This window comes from Polyodon spathula, chromosome 21 (genome assembly GCF_017654505.1).
Source record: "Polyodon spathula isolate WHYD16114869_AA chromosome 21, ASM1765450v1, whole genome shotgun sequence".
NCBI lineage: Eukaryota > Metazoa > Chordata > Actinopteri > Acipenseriformes > Polyodontidae > Polyodon > Polyodon spathula.
In genome coordinates, this window is record NC_054554.1 from 9,670,820 (window position 1) to 9,689,347 (window position 18,528).

Consider the following 18,528-nt stretch of genomic DNA (forward strand, 5'->3'; position numbering starts at 1 on the left):
ATGCTAGTGGGGTTCATTTGAACTTGTAGATAATGTCTGGAATCTAAGTAGTTACTTGCTTCCTTATCACTTTTTTTTTTTTTTTACCCAACACATGAAAAGTGTTATTTACCTTTGTCATTATAGTTTTTTTTTTTATTTGGGAGATATGGTTAACTTTTCTGTATATATTCCTTGAAGTATCTGGGTGATGGTACTTTTGGGTGTAAGTAAAATTAATAAATTATTTAATATTGATGATTTTAAGAATGTTTAGGTTGGTGTGGGTTAATTGCCTTCAGTGAGATTCAAGATTATTTATAAAATATATTTTTTAAAAAACTCCTTGTAAGTTACTGGCATCATTGATGCACCATGTCCTAAGATACAATCGTAATGCAATTTTTTTTTTGCAAGTAAAATGACAAAACAAAAAATGAATATGCTTAACACATTTTATTGCTTGAATGTAATGATTTGGAATAAGGCCTCATTTTCCACAGGCTGTAATCCAACCTTTGTAAATTGTACAGTACATTACAACTGTGTGTCATGGTTGCAGACTACTTCGAAATTGATCAAAATAAGTTGCATGTCAACAATATACGGGTCCTTATTTAGTTAAACAGTTTTTACATGCTTCCTGTTAAACCCCATCTACATACTGCAGTGCAGAAGATAAAATGCCATTACTGTGCATCTCACATACATAAACTTTCTATTACTCAGAACAGTGGTTAGAATTGTCTGCTTCACTGCTGCACTGTGCTAAATTCAGTGCCGCTGTAAATGGAGATTCTCCATCAAACCAGCGTAAAATAAGATTTCCCCATAAAATGTAATTTGCACATTTTACAGTAGTGTACAAAGCTGTTATTGTCTGACAATTAGTATTTGGGAGGGATTTGTACATTCACGAACTTACACGTCAGCACTAAATAACAGACTAAATCACCTCCCTGCACACAGCACTGTTTGATCAGTTTTATCTTACACAAATTAGAGATGTACCTATATGTTTGGTCAAATTCTTCATATCAAGCACCTCTTTCTACTTCTTGCTATTCTATTAAAGAATAAAGGGGGTCGTATTGAATTTAAACTGAAGAATGGCGATATCAAAGTGTTTTTTTGTCTAAGCTTTACTTAAGATTGCAGCTTCAATTTTAACAAGTCTAAAATTGCTTGCTTGTCTCTGTTTTAAGTCCTTTGCTTTTACCGGCATACAGGTTTAATTTTGCAACATTGATCAAAGTAGTCGGAACATAAATATTGCACGCTGAATTTTCATCTTTTCTTGACAAATTTCTTGTTGGCGGCGTTGGGGTTTACCCTGCGGCGGCCAGCCCCGCACTGGCTGTCCCGGATGTTGAGGTTAGCCGCCCGGCTGTAGATGTCGTTCTCTGCGAAGGGAGACCCCCCGGCGGTGTAATCGGGGTCAAAGACGTTGGTCTTCTGCCGGGCCTTGCGGGACAGACGCTGCTGTGGGAAGTGCTGGTCCTCCACAAGGTGGGGGTTGTTAGCATGCTTCCCACCCTGGGGCTTTGGGAGGGAGTACTGCAAGAGGAAGGCAAAAGATACAAAGGCACATGGTGATTTACTATTCACTCAGACTCTGAATCAACACAGCGATGCACCCACCACATTTTTTCTTTTTTTAGCAAAAGGCTGAGCACACAAAACTGATTTAAGAAAAAAATAAATAAAAAACACTATGCAAGGGGTGCACTTTTTAAAATCTGCATGATAATGCACACACTCACCCGCATTCCTTTGGGATTCAGCACCTTGGGGTTGCGTGAGAAGTGCATCTGGAAACTGCCGTCCTCCTTTATCGTCACTGCAATTTTCTTCAAGGTTTTATTCCCGCAGTTTGGGCAGAAGACTTTTGTCATGTTGGATGTGGTCCTTAAATATTGGAAAATGAAGATGCACCTCATGGTCACAACTCAGCCTCTCCCCACTGCTGCAAAATTTAAGTCTATCGCCTATTTATATGTCATACTTTATACAACTAGAGGTATTAATATTGGTATATACCAACAGATTAAGGGTAATTTGTATTGTATTTAAAAAGAAAACAAACAAGATAAAACTAGACTATAAAGCACCACGTTAGATAATATAATCCTAAAATATCTACTAGTAATCAATTCATTTCAGTATCATGAGAAGAAAAAGCATTCTAGTGCTATGCTATACCTGGTTTGCAATGTTGAAAGAATTAAAATCTTAAGTGTCTATTTGTAAATGGATATTGCAATACTCTTAACTACACCCACCCCTCGTGACAGCACCCCTCACTATACTGCGGATTCAGATATATCGTATTCCTGGAGTTGGCTCCCCATTTATACTGTCTTACTGTGTATGCACTAGCTGCAAAATACATAGGCACTTAGAATTACTGTTTGTTTTATCTCATACTGCACATCACAAACAACAATATACAAAACAATTAAAAACAAAAAGCATTAATATACTTGCTGAAGCGGTTTTTATTTTAGCCAACGAGGTGTTGAGGTGTGGCAGCAATGCACTAGCAAAAGTCAGTGACGTCAGCTCCCTAGCAACAAGCTTCCTATGTTGGAATGGATTATTTCAATGCAGCGGGTTTGTGCATTTGAGAAAGGAGAGGAACACTGAAATGAATTGGAGACTGAAGTTGATGAGAAGCAATTACCCTCCGCTGTACAAATTAAAACGGTGTGCTGCTTTTTATATATACAAAAAATGATAAAAATCAGGTCGCCTAAAGGATTTATAGTGGACCCTGACGCCTCCGATAAAACGAGGGAGTGGTTGTCCAGTATTTGTTAGACTATTTATTTTTCTATGGGTGTCTCGCTATATCGCGGCCCTCGATATATAGCGCATTTATATTGGACATCGACACCTGCGATATAGAGTGGGTAGAGTATTTAGTTTTGTAAATATGTTTCTCCCCAGAAAAGAAACAAATATAACCGTAAATGTGTTCATAGAAATAACTCACCTGAAGCATGCGTGGCACCGCAGGATGTAACTCCTGGCTTCAGTGATTAACATTCCGCTGACCGAGAGTACATGGAGCCCAATCTGAATGAGAACATTCTGTAAAGAATCAGAAAAAAAAGTGAACTAGGCATTACTCCACATGTAAGTTAAGCCGTACTCATTACTAAGAGATATTAATGTACAACTGAAATAAGAAGCAGCAGCAGCATATAATGCACCTGCTAAAATCAGGCTTTATTAAATGGCTTTGAACAAAGTCTGAAGGCTCCAACATGTTTACCTGCATGGCGAAATCTGTAGTCAGACAGCCAACTTGCATTTTGGAAGGAGTTTCACAGCACCCCATGTCCTGTTGAATCTGTTTGATATTGCTGGGGGTTATCCAACCTCCATCATCATCATAATCATCACCACCACCACCACCAGCCTCCCCTGTGTTTTCCTCCTCTTCCTCCTCCTCACTCCTTTCTTTAGAGTCCCCATCCCCTTCATGACTCTTTCTGGAAAGATGATCCCCTACACCTGTGGAGCTGTCTGCTACTGACACCAACTCAGCACTCTGCATGGAGAGAACCAAGTCACAACAGTTTTATACAAATACTAAGCACACTTTTGTTCAAAAGTTACATGCATCTCACAATAAGCTCAAATATTAGGAGTATCTGAATGTAACACTTATTAGGAATACAAATGCAATATTGCTACTGATCGACTTAATTGAAAATATGTTAGACACTACTGCGAATTCCAAATTTTGGGTTTCAGGTTTACTGGAGCCCTCAGTTTTTCCAAAACTCACCAGTAACTCCAATAGATCAGTTTCTATGCTGGGCAGTGGATTCCTCCAGAACTGGAAGGTGTTGAACTCTGAGCTCTCTGGGGTCTGTGTGGAACAGATTCCAGCAGCATTTTCTTGGTGCTTCTGCTTGGGGAAAACCAGGTACATCATGTTATAAAAATGACACCCCCAGCCAAATGTGTAAACACCACAAAAAGTACATAACAAATGTCCCATAACAAATTCATCAAAATCAGACAAGTGATTAAAATACAAGAGCGCCTCAAAGACTGCACACATACACAGTGACCAGGGGACAGTTTCCTGATAACAGAAATAAAGTTGTGACTTCAAGACTTATTTCTAGTAAGATGCATCTGCTTCTGACCTATCTGTGTATTTCCTAAAATCCCTCGAAATTCTCATGAGCATTACTTGCTTTGAGTATCAGTTAAGGGTGTAATTTGAAAAAACAAACCCAATCTTTCTGGCTGTCTGAATGGTAAAGACCCCCTCTTATTAGTGTGGTGTTACTGAAGTCAAAGAAACTATGTATTTGTTAAGCTGCCATGCACTTGCACAAAAGTATGAGTATGTGTTCTCCTAATGGTGGTGCTGTGTATTCTCAACCTCCACAAAATCTCACGACTACCCAGACCACTTATGAACTGAAGTAAAAGTTCAAGAACATTTAGAGACACCGAGATTTGGGTTGTTGATTTGATTAAAGTTGCTTTTGGGGAAACAGCCTCCTGGTCAGCTACATGTATTTACCTCACCTTTGAAGGTAGATGAAATCCAGCAATATTTACTGGGGCCTCTGGATGTTGTCTAGTGCTGCTCACTTGGACCTGTGGACACAACGGTACGCGTTTACTTTCACGCGTTTAATGCCATCTGTAACATTTATATCCCCCATCACAACAGGAAATACAAGGGTATAAGTTCATCGCCAAACCTAGCACTGTAAGAAACAATACATATGGACAGGCTTCTACATATACCCTCAGATGCTGATACTCTCAATATAAAAACCATATGGGCACCAGCACTATTTCATACCTTTACCTACTTTTCTTTCTGGTTCTTGTTTCAGATGGTTGATGCCCACATGTTCCGACTCAAGCTGGTAGGTCAAGGCTAAAACCTTGATGTCTGTAGCTGACAAGCTGGGGTAATCACCTGTCTTTTTGGAGAATTCAGTCACTACAATAAGAAGCAAAGAAAAATTTAAATGAGGATTCCTGCAGACAAAAGCACAGTCTGATTTCCTAAGAGGGGAATGGCTGGAGATAACAACACCCAGCTGAACAATTGGAAACATAGAGGTTACTTTGTGATCGTTCAAGGAGTGCTGTAGATATTCCTTTAATGAGGAAGGCAGAAGAACCAGTGGGTGGGTTGTTTGTGAGACATCAAGTGACAGTCAGAATTCCATAAAGGTTCATGGAGTATTCTGTTTATAGAATGTATAATGTATGAAGAAGGAAGTATGTTTTCATGCAAAATTAAACAGTTTTAAATTAGCTAAGTTAATTATATAAGCGTAAGTGTATAGATATATATATATATATATATATATATATATATATATATATATATATATATATTTTTTTTTTCACAGTGCTGAATACAAAAAAGTATTTCAATCCAACACATTCAACAAAATGTGTCCAATATCATAAATGTGTTATATATTAGTGTATATAGACATTGTAGACATGCTATTAAAGACAAACACGTTTAATATACAAGCAGATTATAGTTAAAGGAAAAGAAAAAAAAACTCACCTAATTGAATGAACTCCGGAAAGGGATCCTTGAACTGAAGCGTGTATGGTAAAAAGGCAAGCCTTTTTTTTGTTTCCTTATCACGGATTTCATTCACAACTTCTTTGATGGTATAAATGTTCTTCCCAATGTCCTGGGGGTGGAGAAGCAGCTTTTTAGAAGACATGCAAATTTAAATATAATTTCATATTTATTTAAATGATGTATTACAAGTGAAATAATTTAGAAATTATTTCCTGATGGATTGCATAACAAATCAGTATGTTAAATCAGAAGCAGTTTACAGTAAAAAATGTCTTTACTTATTCACAATTACATGCATACAATCGTCGGGGTATAGCGGTATAGTCATGAACTGAGATAGTGATAGAAATGACATGCGTGTCTTTCACGAAGTTAATACAGAAGACCCGGCACACGTGTAAGTAAGTAGCAGTAACTGCCAGCTATACAGTTTTAAGACACGTAAACAAGGATCCTGTGGTTTTCGGTCAAAACAATAATCTGCGTGATGGCAACACGGTACAGCACTGTCTGCACGCCGACAAAGCAGACATGACGCATTCATGAAAACGCGTATTTTTTAAGAAACATTTTATCCCCAAACCAATAACAGTAAAACATGAACACGTTCTGTTCAAGTGCTGCAGATCGCTGAATTTTGTTCTTACCTGTAAAGGTGCATTCTTAAGGAAAGCTCCAGCATCAGCAACAACATGCTCTGCCAAGGCCGCAGACATCTTGAAAGCTGTTCCTACCCAATCAGCGATAGGGTCTAGTAGTACCGTATACGTGCACAATCAAGCAAGCAGGAATGCTGGTAAGACTTTGGAAGGTCTGTATTCGTTGGTGAAAAACTTTTCTTCAATTAGACAAAGGGGGGTGGGGAGATCTCTCTAGTCAAAACGAGTTGTACTAGCGCACGATACGACTATTTTCTGTTTTTTTTGTTTACAGTTTATTTTCTCAAATCTTATAGAGATACGTGCACATGCTAACATGAAGTTGCACGTCACCCTCTTTATTTATAGTTACTTCACCCAAAGACAATACAGACAGTGGTTCATTATTGTATGTGTATCGCCCAGGTGGTGTAAAATGAAATACTTTTCTGGGCTACATTTTTGTAAGGATAATGCATTGCTTAATACAGTGTACTACTACATGTCACAGGTAGGAAGGTTAACCTGCCCATAAAGTTGCGAAGCACTATATAACATATCTTTGAGAAAAATACTTCTACGTATTAGTAACAGGAAATATGCCTTAATTCCCCCATGTAAGAATAGTGAGCTTATTCAGAGTAAAAACAAATTGATGATTAACAGTAAATATTGCCATGGAAAATCTAATATTGAGAATTGCTCTGGATATGCAGACATGACTAAGTGTACATAAGAGACGGCAAGAACTTAAAGAAAGCACACCGTGGTTAATGCTGCACGGTACGGGGATTTCTGCTTTCTGTTCGCTCTTTGGAAGATCACCTTTATACCCATTTAATTAATTTTATAGTGACCATACGGAATTGTACAGTCAGTTAATTGCATGATTTACCTTTTGTTACTGCCCCTGTTAGAAGAGGCAGGGGGCGGGGACTAGCTTCACTTTTCCGGTCAGGTTGCCATTGTCACGTGACCTTGTTGTAGAGGCGGAAGTGAAAGTAAACTGAGAACAGCGGAGCCTGGCTGAGAGGTAAGCAATCGAAATGTTTGTTTGCTAACTTAACGCATCTTCATTCTGTCTCATTAGGTTTGCTGTTTTTAAAAAAAATGAACTCGCTCTGGAGAAAAAAAAAAAAGAATATCGATATGGTTTGCAGCTATAGCTACCTGCTGTCTCTATTGTCACGGTACTCGGCAAATACTGTTGTGTTGTTTATACAAAGGGAAAGCCGAGCTGGTAATGTGACAGCAGTTGTTTGTGATAACTATTGTATCCAGTTAACTTGAAAGTGAACTACGTGCAGTCGTAGTATATGGTTTAATGTTACAGGATAGCAGAAGAGCGACGTCGCCCAGCCAGGTGTGTTTGTAAGCAAGCAGCTCACCACAAATACGCTTCTTGTTTTTGAAGATTATGTAAGCAGCGTTTATAATGATTTATTGCACCATTGGCACGGAAATAATATGAACAAGAAGAAATACTTCTTATGTCACCCATTTGAACCTCAGACAGATTTGAGGTCTTTTTTTCGGAGTTTTGCCACCTCTGTCGGTTTCTTGTTACAAGTTGTAATCTTTCCCATTCGGTTACTATTTACAGACACTAGAAACCGTCCATGTGGGAAGTCATTCCTTAAGTATATTGCTGGAACGGTGAAGTAATGTGTGGGCACTGGTTTTCCACTGCGGCATGCCCATCAACAATCATAAGATAATTTCTTCAAGGATGTTGTCTGATACTAGCCTAGCATGGTATAGTTAATATACGTGAATGTAAAGTGGCTTTTAAATTTGTTACGGTGTTTTTACCACATTTATAAGGTAGACCTAAAGTTACATTTTTAGCAGTTACCCATTTGTTGTTTTATCATTTTAGAAAGTAGAGAGACTTTTCAGATTAGAACAAAAATACAAGAGTTTAGAAAATTGCCACCCTAGAATTTCACCACACATTACAAGTTGGGAAACACCAATTGTTATGAAATCCTCAGCAAAAGGGATGTAGTGGAGGTGGTCAAACCAATGTATGTCACACTAAACACATTTTTGCAACATCTTTAAAACCCCTTTATCCTATTGTCATGAAACATGGCATGAACATTAAGTTTATTAAGAATCTCAGATGTCTGTGTGGACATCCGGTCATCTTTCTTTATGTTGCACTTCAATTTTTTAATATACTGGGGAATATTACTGACATAGCATATTGTTGAGTTTGTAGCAAGGTTCTGAAAAATAAAGTGTACGTGTCCCCACGTGTTGCTACAACTGTTAAATAATGTACCTGTAATTTTTCTTTTCATTGTTAACATCCTGACAACTTTTTACACTTATAACTTTAAAGTCTGTTTCAAAGCTCTTTTCAAAATGGCTGCTCTAGTGCACTGATAATGTAAGCATTATTGCCCACATTGTCAAACAGGTAACACAAAAGCCAGAGCATTTTTTTTTTTTTTTTTTAATAAATTGCTATTCTGGCAGTGATTTAGAGTACAGATCTCAAACCCCAGTGCACTAGAGTGGCCATTTTGAAAAGAGCTTTGAAACATACTTTAAAGTTATATGTGTAAAAAGTTGTCATGATGTTATGTGTATTATATATGTATTGAACAGAAGGAAAGTGGTTTGGACTGGACCACAAAAAAAACTCTTGCTGCATTACATGAAACCTCAGAAGACAGATCATTTTGATCTTGTCAGAAACGGCTCCAATCTGCCTGGTGAAATCAAAGGTTACTGACTACTCTTGTTTAAATCATACCTGTCTTTCTCCATAAATGATTTAAACCACCTTGTGATATCTGCAAGATTTCTTAAAAAGTAGGAAACATTTCTGAACTAAAACCATAAATCATTGCCATATGACACATTGCAAATCTAGCCTGAAGCCCTTATGAAGAAAATAATTTGGATTTTAATGAGCCAGTTATCACAAAACCTTAGTTATTGCTTTCAGAGTAAAATGGAAACTCTGTTTGTCTTCAGTTTGATTCCTAACACACTTTTAATACTACCCATACAGATTAGGATCATCAGTATAATCTTTGTTAGTTAAAAATTACAGTACTTCAAAATGATACTGTTTCTTTAATCAAAGTTAACCAAATGTAATTCCAATTGCAGATCACATGTTTCTGTGTCCCCTGTTACAACTGTTATAGTATTTTAGTTTTAGCCAATTGCCTCATCAGTCATCAATTAATGTTAAAATTTCAGATTACAAAGTTCTATGTAGCACATAGTAAGCAAGCCCTAGTAGACTAAAAGATAACTTGCTAGGGTTTTGCATTTACAGTAGCTGGAGATACGTTATTAGTTACTCTGTGCTCCAACAGTGCAGATACAGCAGTCTGTCTGAACTTGGATTAAGTTGTCTTTACAAACCACAGATGTTCTTTTCCCTTTCCTTCAGTTGTAAGTGTTCATACTGATTCTGCTATAAGAGAAGTCAGATTTATTATTGTACTTGTGTACACTTACCTGTCTGATACAGCCTGCCATGTCTATTCCTAAATACATACACACACAGAAAAAATAGCAATACAATCAAATTGTCCATCTATTATCTATACCCACTTAACCCTATAGAGGGTTGCCAAAGCCTAACCCAGCAGACATAGGGGTGCAAGGCAGGACTACATCCTGGACGGGGTGTCAGTCCATTGCAGGGTGACTAAGGGACAATTTAGAGAGACCAATCCACCTAACCAGCATGTGGGAGGAAACCGGAGTACCTAGAGAAAAGCCATGCGAACACAGGGAGAACGTGCAAACTCCACACAGACCCTGAGGCTGGAATCGAACCCAGGATCCTGGAGCTGTGAGGCCACAGGGCTAAGCAGCACGCCACCGTGCTGCCCTCACAAAGATATTGTGTCTTTATTAAATGTATAAAGATACACCTCCATACATTCCCACAATCTGACTAAATTATGTTAATACCTAGTTTCGTCACAACTGGATAACTAGTTTTCCAGATATATGGAAAAATGTAAAGTGTGACATGTATGAACAGATGGATGAGCATCTCCCTGCGGGGGGATATAGTATTAATGTTACTTCATCTAAGCTTTACTGTCTTCACAAGCTGATATATCTGTATGTTGTAGTAAGTGAGTGTACTTTGTTGTTTACAGTGTTTTTATTGATGTGAACTTTTGTTTTGGTTTCTTTAGAGCTGTAATGATCTGTAATGGCATCTGCCAGTTCGAGTAGAACTGGGATTGGCCCAACCTCAGAAAAATCACAGTTGACCTTAAAAAGTAAGTAACAATTACCCCATGCAAAATGTACAGAGCTACATCAGTGCATTTACAATATTGTCATAAGTACAGTGCATGCAAAGCGAAGGCCTTTTACAGTAGACTCCCATTAGAAGTCTTAAGGCGTTTCTAATCTGCAGTGAGCCTGAGATGCGGCCATCTTGTGATGTAGAGGTGCTAATAGGTAATCTGTTTTTTTTGTTGGCTGTTTCATTTGAAATTAACATATTAAATTGATATTGCAGCAAATCTTCATAGTAGTATGATCATAGCACCAGCTTTGTTTTTGTCAGTTTGTAAAACTCACATTTTCTAAAGTACAAAAATACAGCTGTAAGTTTGTTGTAAAGTCTATTGAGTGAGCTCTCGGACTATGTTTCCAAACTAAAACAGCATCCATATGTTGCTGTGTAGTTCCTGCACAGAGTAATTTAATCAGAGTGCATGTCTCAAAACCTTGTCTTTTTAACTTGAAGTTGATCCCTTGGGGAGGAAGAAAAAAAAAAAGAAAAAAACATTTGTAAACATTTTTAGTGTGTGTATTATTCAGGTTTCTAATTGTCTATTTTTTGTCCATGTATTTAAAACAATTATAAAATGGAAACCAACTTAAATCAATAGATTGGGCTGTGATTACAAGTGTTCATGTAGGCTATGAGGGGAAACAGAACAGAGAAACTTACAAAAACCATTTTCTGGAAAGTAGATTGTATTATTCGTTTCTACTTCTGCTTTACCATTTTCTTACTTTGTTTTAGTATATAATTTATCTTCTGTCGTACTGTTATTAATTTGGATTTGTTTTGCTGTGAATTCATTTTGATTGACGCAAGTTATAAAGATGCCACTAAGTGGTGCTGTTTAGTTGTGCACTGCAATTCATTTTAACTGCTTATTTGGTATGACTTTCAGTACAGGCTGAATAATCAGAGTTACTATTTTCTGTGCTTTATAATATCTTGATTCAAAGTAGAGTATAGATATTCAAGTGACCATGAGAAAGGGCATTGAAACTAACAGACAAAGTAAGACTATGTATACAGATTTACTTGTTGTAGAAGAGCCCTGTGCTTTGAACAATGCTGGTGTTTTGTCAGTTTTATCAGCAAAGCCCCAGTCCCCCAAAGCACCCAGCAGAAACTCCCGAATCAACTCTTTTGTGGAAGTCACCCCTGATGGACTATCAAATGAGACCAAAAAGACGGGAAAACGTAGTGGGAATCCTGAGCTCCAGTGGAATGAAAATCTCACTTTGTAAGTTTCAAGCTCTCCTTTCCATTGCGTGATCAGTACCCTAAAAAAATTATATAAATAGTAACACACATTTCAATGTGCTGTCAAAACAGCCATATCACCAGTGTATGTTTATTAACTTATGTTTTTTTGGTGTTACAGAAGATCTGTTGATTGTGTTTAAAGCTATGGGTGATGAGAAGTTATTTTACATTTTAGTTACCAAGGTAGAAGTGTAACACTTCAAACATTTGTATAGAACTCAGATAATAAATCTAGTTGAAACTGTGATTTCTAACAACAGCTAAGGCATAGTAAGTGTTCAGACAATGGACAATGATAGTATTGAACTTCAGTGCTATGAGTGAACAGCCTGACTCCTCTACTTACCTGAGTATTGTATGCACACAAATAGCTGCAGTGTCCAGCAGATCTTACAGTAAAGTACCATTGTTCCTTATAGTTTAGCCCTCTGTGCAGTGTACAAATACTAGATAGTATGCCCTTCTGAAACCTACTTGCCACTGCTTCTGTGTGCTCTAAATACAGGAGGTACACATCCAATACTACTACTGCTATAGCTGAATAAGGTTATAAAGTGATCATTTTCAAAAATGGGATTTATAAATACAAATTTAAAAATGTATCACCTTTCACATACCATATTTTTTGCCAATTTTCCATTTCTCTGAAAACTTGGAAGATTACCATGTGAATGTCCAAAATGTCAACAAGTAGAAATATGGAATTTATGTAAAACAGTTTTAAAAAAGTTTACTTGGAAAGTCCTCAGGTACTTAGATATATACTTCAAATGGTCTTGTGTACAGTCAGGAAAACAATGATTTGGTCTTGTATAGCCAAACCATGTCTTGCTGAACTGATGTAGTGGAGGGTAAACAGCTGTAATGTAAAAAGTTGAAGGTAAAGTTTCATACATTTGGTAAACATCACAAAAATAGCAGTCATCTAAGTTTTCAAATACATGGAGAACAATGGAAATAATAGAAATCATCGACAAGCATTGTTTTTGAGGGAATGTTAATCGCAAATTGGCTGTAATCGCGTATGTAAACTGTTAATGCTACAAAGTAGGGTATTGCTTTTTTTTTTTTTTTTTTTTTAATGCTTGCATCTGCTCTCTTAATAATAAAAATACACAAATTAAATAAAGCTGTAAAAGTTGTAAAAGCTGATGTTGTTCATTCTTTTTTTAACATACATTAATGTATAAATTAATCAAAATTTGCCTTGGTAAAAGCCAAGTGCTAGTCTCACTGTCTCACACATTGCAAACCAACTATCCACTATATGTGATAAAACAAAGGATGTATGCTGGTTACCAGGAGAGGTGATTGAATTAGAACTTGCATCACAGATTGCATACACTTTTTGACATCAGTGGATACTGATAGTGTGGTACATCTGTTGCCTTACATATACATAGCTGTGTATTGAAATTCCAAAGGGAATTTTCCTAGGGGTGTGAACAGGAGTGTGTTCTTTTTATTATGAAATCTACCTACCTCTTGATTCAGCACTAGCAGTAGTTGTCTTTACATCAGTGGCATTATCAGGATTTAATTGGAACATTAACTGGATCTAAACTGAATACAAGATATACCTGTTACCTGTTCCAAACAGACAGTATTCTGTGGTTAGCTGTCTGTCTTATTTTACTGTTTATACCAGAAGCGATCCTGTCAGTTGTGATTAGTGACCACTTTTTAAACATGCCCTTACACACATAATTTAGAAAAACTTATTGAAGTACATAGCTTTGAGTATTTAGCTTCCTCTGTACTACTCAGAAAATGTATTTTCTGCCTAGAAGAAATGTCTACGACTATTGTTGCTGGCCCCTTCTACATCATCCATGCCAGAGCTGTGTCATTAATGCATCAGTCTGTTGTGTTTGTAGAGTACATACAATACTTACTGTTTGCATTTTCTACAAAATGAGCTAATAAAAATACTATTAAATACATTAAAAACAAACAGAAAAAAACTTCATTCCATTGTTCAGAGCTTGCATAAAGTTTTCCGCAAATCAGATGAGTTCTGTTCATGTTTGGATGGCTGTCCACATCTCAAATCTGCCCTTGTATTAGTATGTTTTTGATCAGAAGTCTGCGAGTGGGTGATCACAGATACTGCTACTACCTTTGCAGCCCTGTGCTCCCTCTAGTTCAGGGTTTTAGGCACATTTTAAGAGTGTGGTGAATGTACATATGCATCACCCTGCTTGTGCTTCTTGACCATTTATTTTTCATAACTGTGGCAACGCTTGTTATTGGATACAGCAAAAACATTTGTTTTCTCTTTAAAACATTTTTCCAGGAATGTTACCCCCCAGAGCCGTCTGGACCTGAAGCTGTGGAGCTGTCACACACTGAGAAACGAGCTCCTCGGAAGTGCCTCCATTGACATCTATGACACTTTAAAGAACAACAATGGCAAAAGTAAGTTTATTTTCACAGAAGGTACAGTTAACAGCAGTAAAGGTTAAAGCCAACGTTCAAACTGGGTGTTGAAATACCATTTTTGCTAGCTTTGCTTTAACCACATTCGCAAGCAAACAACAGACTCAGGTGATCAAGCAAGCTGTTTTTTAAATAAAGAAAAGCACACCTCAGGCATAAACAAGTTCCCTTGCTTAACTGTGGTCAGGAGAAATGTGGAGGAATAAGTTACAGCTGCTTCCTTTACTATGTTATAAACAGACAGCCATTCATAGCAAGGGCTAAACAGACGTAGAAATTTATTTATGTATTTATTTATTTTTAATTTAGTTGTCGCCAATGTTTTTTTTTTTTTACCCCGGTTTTCTCCCCAATTTGGAATGCCCAATTATATTTTTATCCCGGTTCACCGCTGCAACCCCCCAGCGACAGGAAACGGAGGCTGAGATACGCGTCCTCCGAAATATGTCTGCTAATCCGTAATTTTTTCGCACTGTGGATCCACAGTGAATCCACCAGACCTATAGTGTCAGAGGACAACACAGAACTGGGTGGTTCCACTGCAGACCCGTAGGTGCCCTATGAGGTGCACGGTGAACCATGGTATTCCCTACCCGGGCGGCACTCTACCAGTTGTGCGCTGCACCCTAAGAACCCTCGGGCATGGTCGCCAATGACATAGTCTGGATTCAAACATGTGATCTCCAGGCTACAGGGTACATCCTGCAGTCCACGTGGAGTGTCTTTATGGATGTGCCACTCGGACAAGGAAACGTAAATAAAAGTTTTTTAACTTTATTTTTAATACTGAATGAAAGTTTGTGACGGGTGACTTCCTTCTTAATCCCTATGGATCATCAGTTCAGTTAATGGCACCATCGTCAGTCATTTTATTGAAAGGTTTAAAATGTGATGTCAAGGTGCAATATGTTTGTTAAATGATAATACAAAAACACTTCTATATTCTCCATCCCTACCACACTTCTCTTAGCAGGACCATGAAACTTGTTTTTTCTTCCCAAATATGCATATGAAAATGGTTTTCTCATAGGTGAAACTTCCACTTACTTTAAAGGTTTGGGGCAATGTTCTCATTACATTTAAAACCCTTTAAACAGGCACTTTTTCATTAAGAATTAATTTAACACTGAAGCAGCTATGAATTGATTTCCCAAAGTGCTCATGGGCACTTTGCAAAATTGACCTCCTATTTGTGCCATTTATTGAAGTAATCTTTTCCTTTGCTATTAATCAGGCTCCCAGAGCTGGAGCTCAAGTTTAAAAACAATTCCACCCCCTACTTGAATGAGCTTCTCAAAGATCTGTATATCATCTTGGAATTGCATGATTGGCAATTGGGTCAAGCAGTCATGCATGCTAGCAATTCCTCTTTTTTTGTCTTTCATTGGTAGAGTGGAAAGTTGTATAGAGGCTGACAGTTTTTGATAACAACAACCAAAGAATAATATTTTTTGTGTAAAGTGACTCTGTATCAATAATTAATGACCTAGGCCAGATTCAAAGCCTTAAAAACTAGGCCTTCTACTTTGCCTCACTTCTTGTGTGTACTTGTTTGGTGATTTTCTGCATCAAGATAGTATATTAGGAGGGTTGCACTGTGGTGGGGACAGAAAGCTAGAAATTGAAAATTCCACACTACTCCTAATCCACCTGACAGGCATATTGAAAAATCTCTTTGTAGGCGACATTAATATGCAATAGTCTTTTATAGTTTGAGACAAAGTCCAATTTGTCAGTAGCATATTTTTAAAAACAAATTAACAGAGAGTTTGAGCCCTAATTGTGACCCTTGGACGCCAGATTCATTTCATACTGTTGGTCTGTCTCTTCATACAGTCCTATACTGAAGCTACATAGAAACAAGCAACTTGGCCTACTAGCCTGTACTAATGGTTTACTTTAACAGTTGACAGTGTCTTGTTTCATAAATGGCAGCTTTTCAATCACATTTTTTATTACTTGGAAGTTTTCTGTATAATTAATTTAACTGTGATTTAATGACTGTTTAAATCAGAGTCTTTATGAAAGAAGTTTTTTTTTTTTTTTTTTTTTTTTTTTATTGGCTATGTAAAGGCAAACAAGAAGGCTACAGTTACTGTCCTGTACAGAAATCTAGGTTAATTGCAGCCTAGGGATTTTCATTCTTAAACAATCTAGAAGCTGAAGGTAAGGTCAGTCAATGGGGCCCGAAGTTTAACAACTGAGAACTTATTCAGAAGGATCTTAATTGCGCTGAAATTACTTTAAAAACTTGATATGTGACCAGTTCACAACTGTACCAACATGGGTGAACAGAGTCTGATTCTGTTTTCAGTCTTAAAGGAATATACTTTTAGTATAAAACCCCTCTGTGGCTAGTTCTTTATACAATATACCTTTTAGGTAGTTTGTAAAAGAGGGATTTAATAGTAAATGTATGATTCATATGGTCTAGATGAAAAGTTGGACTATGATGGAAAGTCTGTTTTTTAGACTGACATTGCCTTTGGTGTATACCATGCTAGACATATAAATAACATACCTTAGATTTAATATACGAACGTTGTATATTAAAAAAAAAAAATCTGTTTTTGAGTACTACTTTGTTCTTTCACGGCAAAATAAAATGTGGCCAAGGTTATTCAGTTTTAAAATCTAGTCAACTCTCACATATCCAACCTTATAACATTTTGACTTCAGTGACGGTTAAACGCATGTGACGCATATCTGATTGTTTCATTTGGTCCGTTCCAATCCCTTGTATCTTTTTTTTGTGTTTCCAGAATTAAAACCGTATCTAAAGACAGTATTCAAAATTGCAGAATATAGTGCTAGATAAGGCCCTAATGTCACAGTTCACTTGTAAATGAAAATGCACAAAAGCAACAATAGATCACAGATAAAAAAAAAAATGCATCACAGTATCTAAAACTTTAATGATTAACTGTTGCATTACCCTGGCTTGTCTTGTTTGCTTTGTTTTTTCTGCATTTTCGTCAAGTGAAATTGGTGGAAGCGCTTTGTAACTGCAAAATATAATAATAATAATAAAAAAACATGGTCTGTGATGGATATTCAGATAAATTGTAACATTGGAGAGATTGGCTTTGTATCAAAAAACTGGTGACGGAGTTGGAAGTCACATGTCATGGGTAAGTGCATTAATTAGTTTTATATATATATAATGGGAATTAATTTTATTCTTAATACAGGGGTGGTAAAACGCGACTGACATGTATCTGGGTAATGGATATCGAACTGTACTTCTAAATATAAATCAATGTGATTGCTAACACTTAAATACAAATCTCTTTTTTTTTTTTTTTTTTTTTTTTTTGTTTTATAATGTTTAATACTAGTGTTGAAAATATTAAAAGTTAGCGCCAATGACAACATAAAATGAGCATTGTGATAAGGACCTGGCACATTTATATGGCAGGAAAGGTTGGTAATCATACTTTTAATTGGTGATAATGTTAACACTAAACATGTTTCAAGTTGCTGTCTTGCCCCAAGTTAAGATGGAGCACATTCACTTGAGTGTATTAAGAGAATAACTTAAAGTCAAGACAAGCTAACTATCAAAAGAGAGATTGAACAATGTGATACTTTACAAGAATTGTTGCATTTGCTGAAAAATCTAAATTAAATTGTCTGGTAAAAGGCAGAACTGTGTGGTGTGCTTGTGGGTCATATAAGCACAAGTCCCATGGGTAATGTTGCATTGGCCCTGGCACTCAGTTTTTTCGGGGGGGTATAGGCTGCTTTACCCTGCCATGTTGAAGCTGCCCCTTTAGGCCAGACACCTGGAAATTTTTTTCAAGTATTTTGCCTTGCAATGATGTGTAAAGCAGAGAACATTCTTGTTGTGGAGATTCATTTTCTTTCCAGAAGTGCTATTTTAGGAAGCTTGGGTGTCCTTTTTGTTGGTGGTAAAAAATATGTCTTGTAATCCAGACATGTCGTATCAAAGTAATTACTGTTCCAAGTCCCATCTGGTACACGTTGAAGCAAAGAAGATGAAAGGGTTTACAAGAAAATGCTGGCACTATCCTGGATTAGGGCATTCCCTCTAACATTTGTGAAATTCTAGGTTTTGACAGTTCATAGTGAATGAAAACAGTCAAAGAAATTAACAACTGAATATAAACTGCAATTAAATTGGCTTTTATATTTCAGTACAACAGTCATGTAGTATGCCAGGTGCTTCAATCATCCACATTTATGTGAGAGAGCTCTGAAGACAAGTTAACGTAGTATAACAGAAGCAAGGTTAGAAAACAAATAAATGTTTTATTGCCCATACCTAATGTCTAGCCAGAGAATCGCAAACTGTTTTTACTAGTTTCCATACCAGCAGT

General features: G+C 36.9%; 2 protein-coding genes across 4 annotated transcripts in view; one reads left to right on the plus strand and one right to left on the minus strand.

Annotated features, from left to right (window-relative positions):
- Nucleotides 1-416: 416 nt before the first annotated feature.
- LOC121296628 (RNA-binding protein NOB1-like) lies at nucleotides 417-6,320 on the minus strand. The gene is made up of 9 exons (XM_041222379.1): nucleotides 6,217-6,320; nucleotides 5,546-5,678; nucleotides 4,827-4,960; nucleotides 4,534-4,605; nucleotides 3,776-3,898; nucleotides 3,257-3,535; nucleotides 2,975-3,072; nucleotides 1,743-1,887; nucleotides 417-1,536 (listed from the first exon to the last, which is right to left on the minus strand). Exons 1-9 carry the CDS (start codon nucleotides 6,283-6,285, stop codon nucleotides 1,267-1,269), a joined length of 1,323 nt encoding a protein of 440 aa, XP_041078313.1. The 5' UTR covers nucleotides 6,286-6,320; the 3' UTR covers nucleotides 417-1,266.
- A 31-nt stretch (nucleotides 6,321-6,351) lies between these two features.
- The window catches only part of LOC121296627 (NEDD4-like E3 ubiquitin-protein ligase WWP2), a 70,017-nt gene continuing 57,840 nt past the window's right edge, over nucleotides 6,352-18,528 (plus strand). For 2 of the 3 annotated variants that reach the window (XM_041222376.1, XM_041222378.1), the window contains exons 1-4: nucleotides 7,146-7,240; nucleotides 10,386-10,472; nucleotides 11,570-11,726; nucleotides 14,046-14,167. In XM_041222376.1, the coding sequence (XP_041078310.1) occupies nucleotides 10,403-10,472; nucleotides 11,570-11,726; nucleotides 14,046-14,167 (349 nt within the window). In that variant the 5' untranslated portion in view covers nucleotides 7,146-7,240; nucleotides 10,386-10,402. Of the gene's footprint in view, nucleotides 6,381-7,145; nucleotides 7,241-10,385; nucleotides 10,473-11,569; nucleotides 11,727-14,045; nucleotides 14,168-18,528 lie in introns of those variants that run through there. The other variant, XM_041222377.1, reaches the window with a different exon arrangement.

Coding starts and splice junctions, on each gene's coding strand:
- LOC121296628 (XM_041222379.1), bottom strand. CDS start 6,285: ATGTCTGCGGCCTTGGCAGAGCATGTTGTTGCTGATGCTGGAGCTTTC. Junction 3,899..4,533: donor GATTTCATCTACCTTCAAAG/GTGAGGTAAATA, acceptor TTCCCCAAGCAG/AAGCACCAAGAAAATGCTGC. Junction 3,073..3,256: donor CTACAGATTTCGCCATGCAG/GTAAACATGTTG, acceptor GATTCTTTACAG/AATGTTCTCATTCAGATTGG.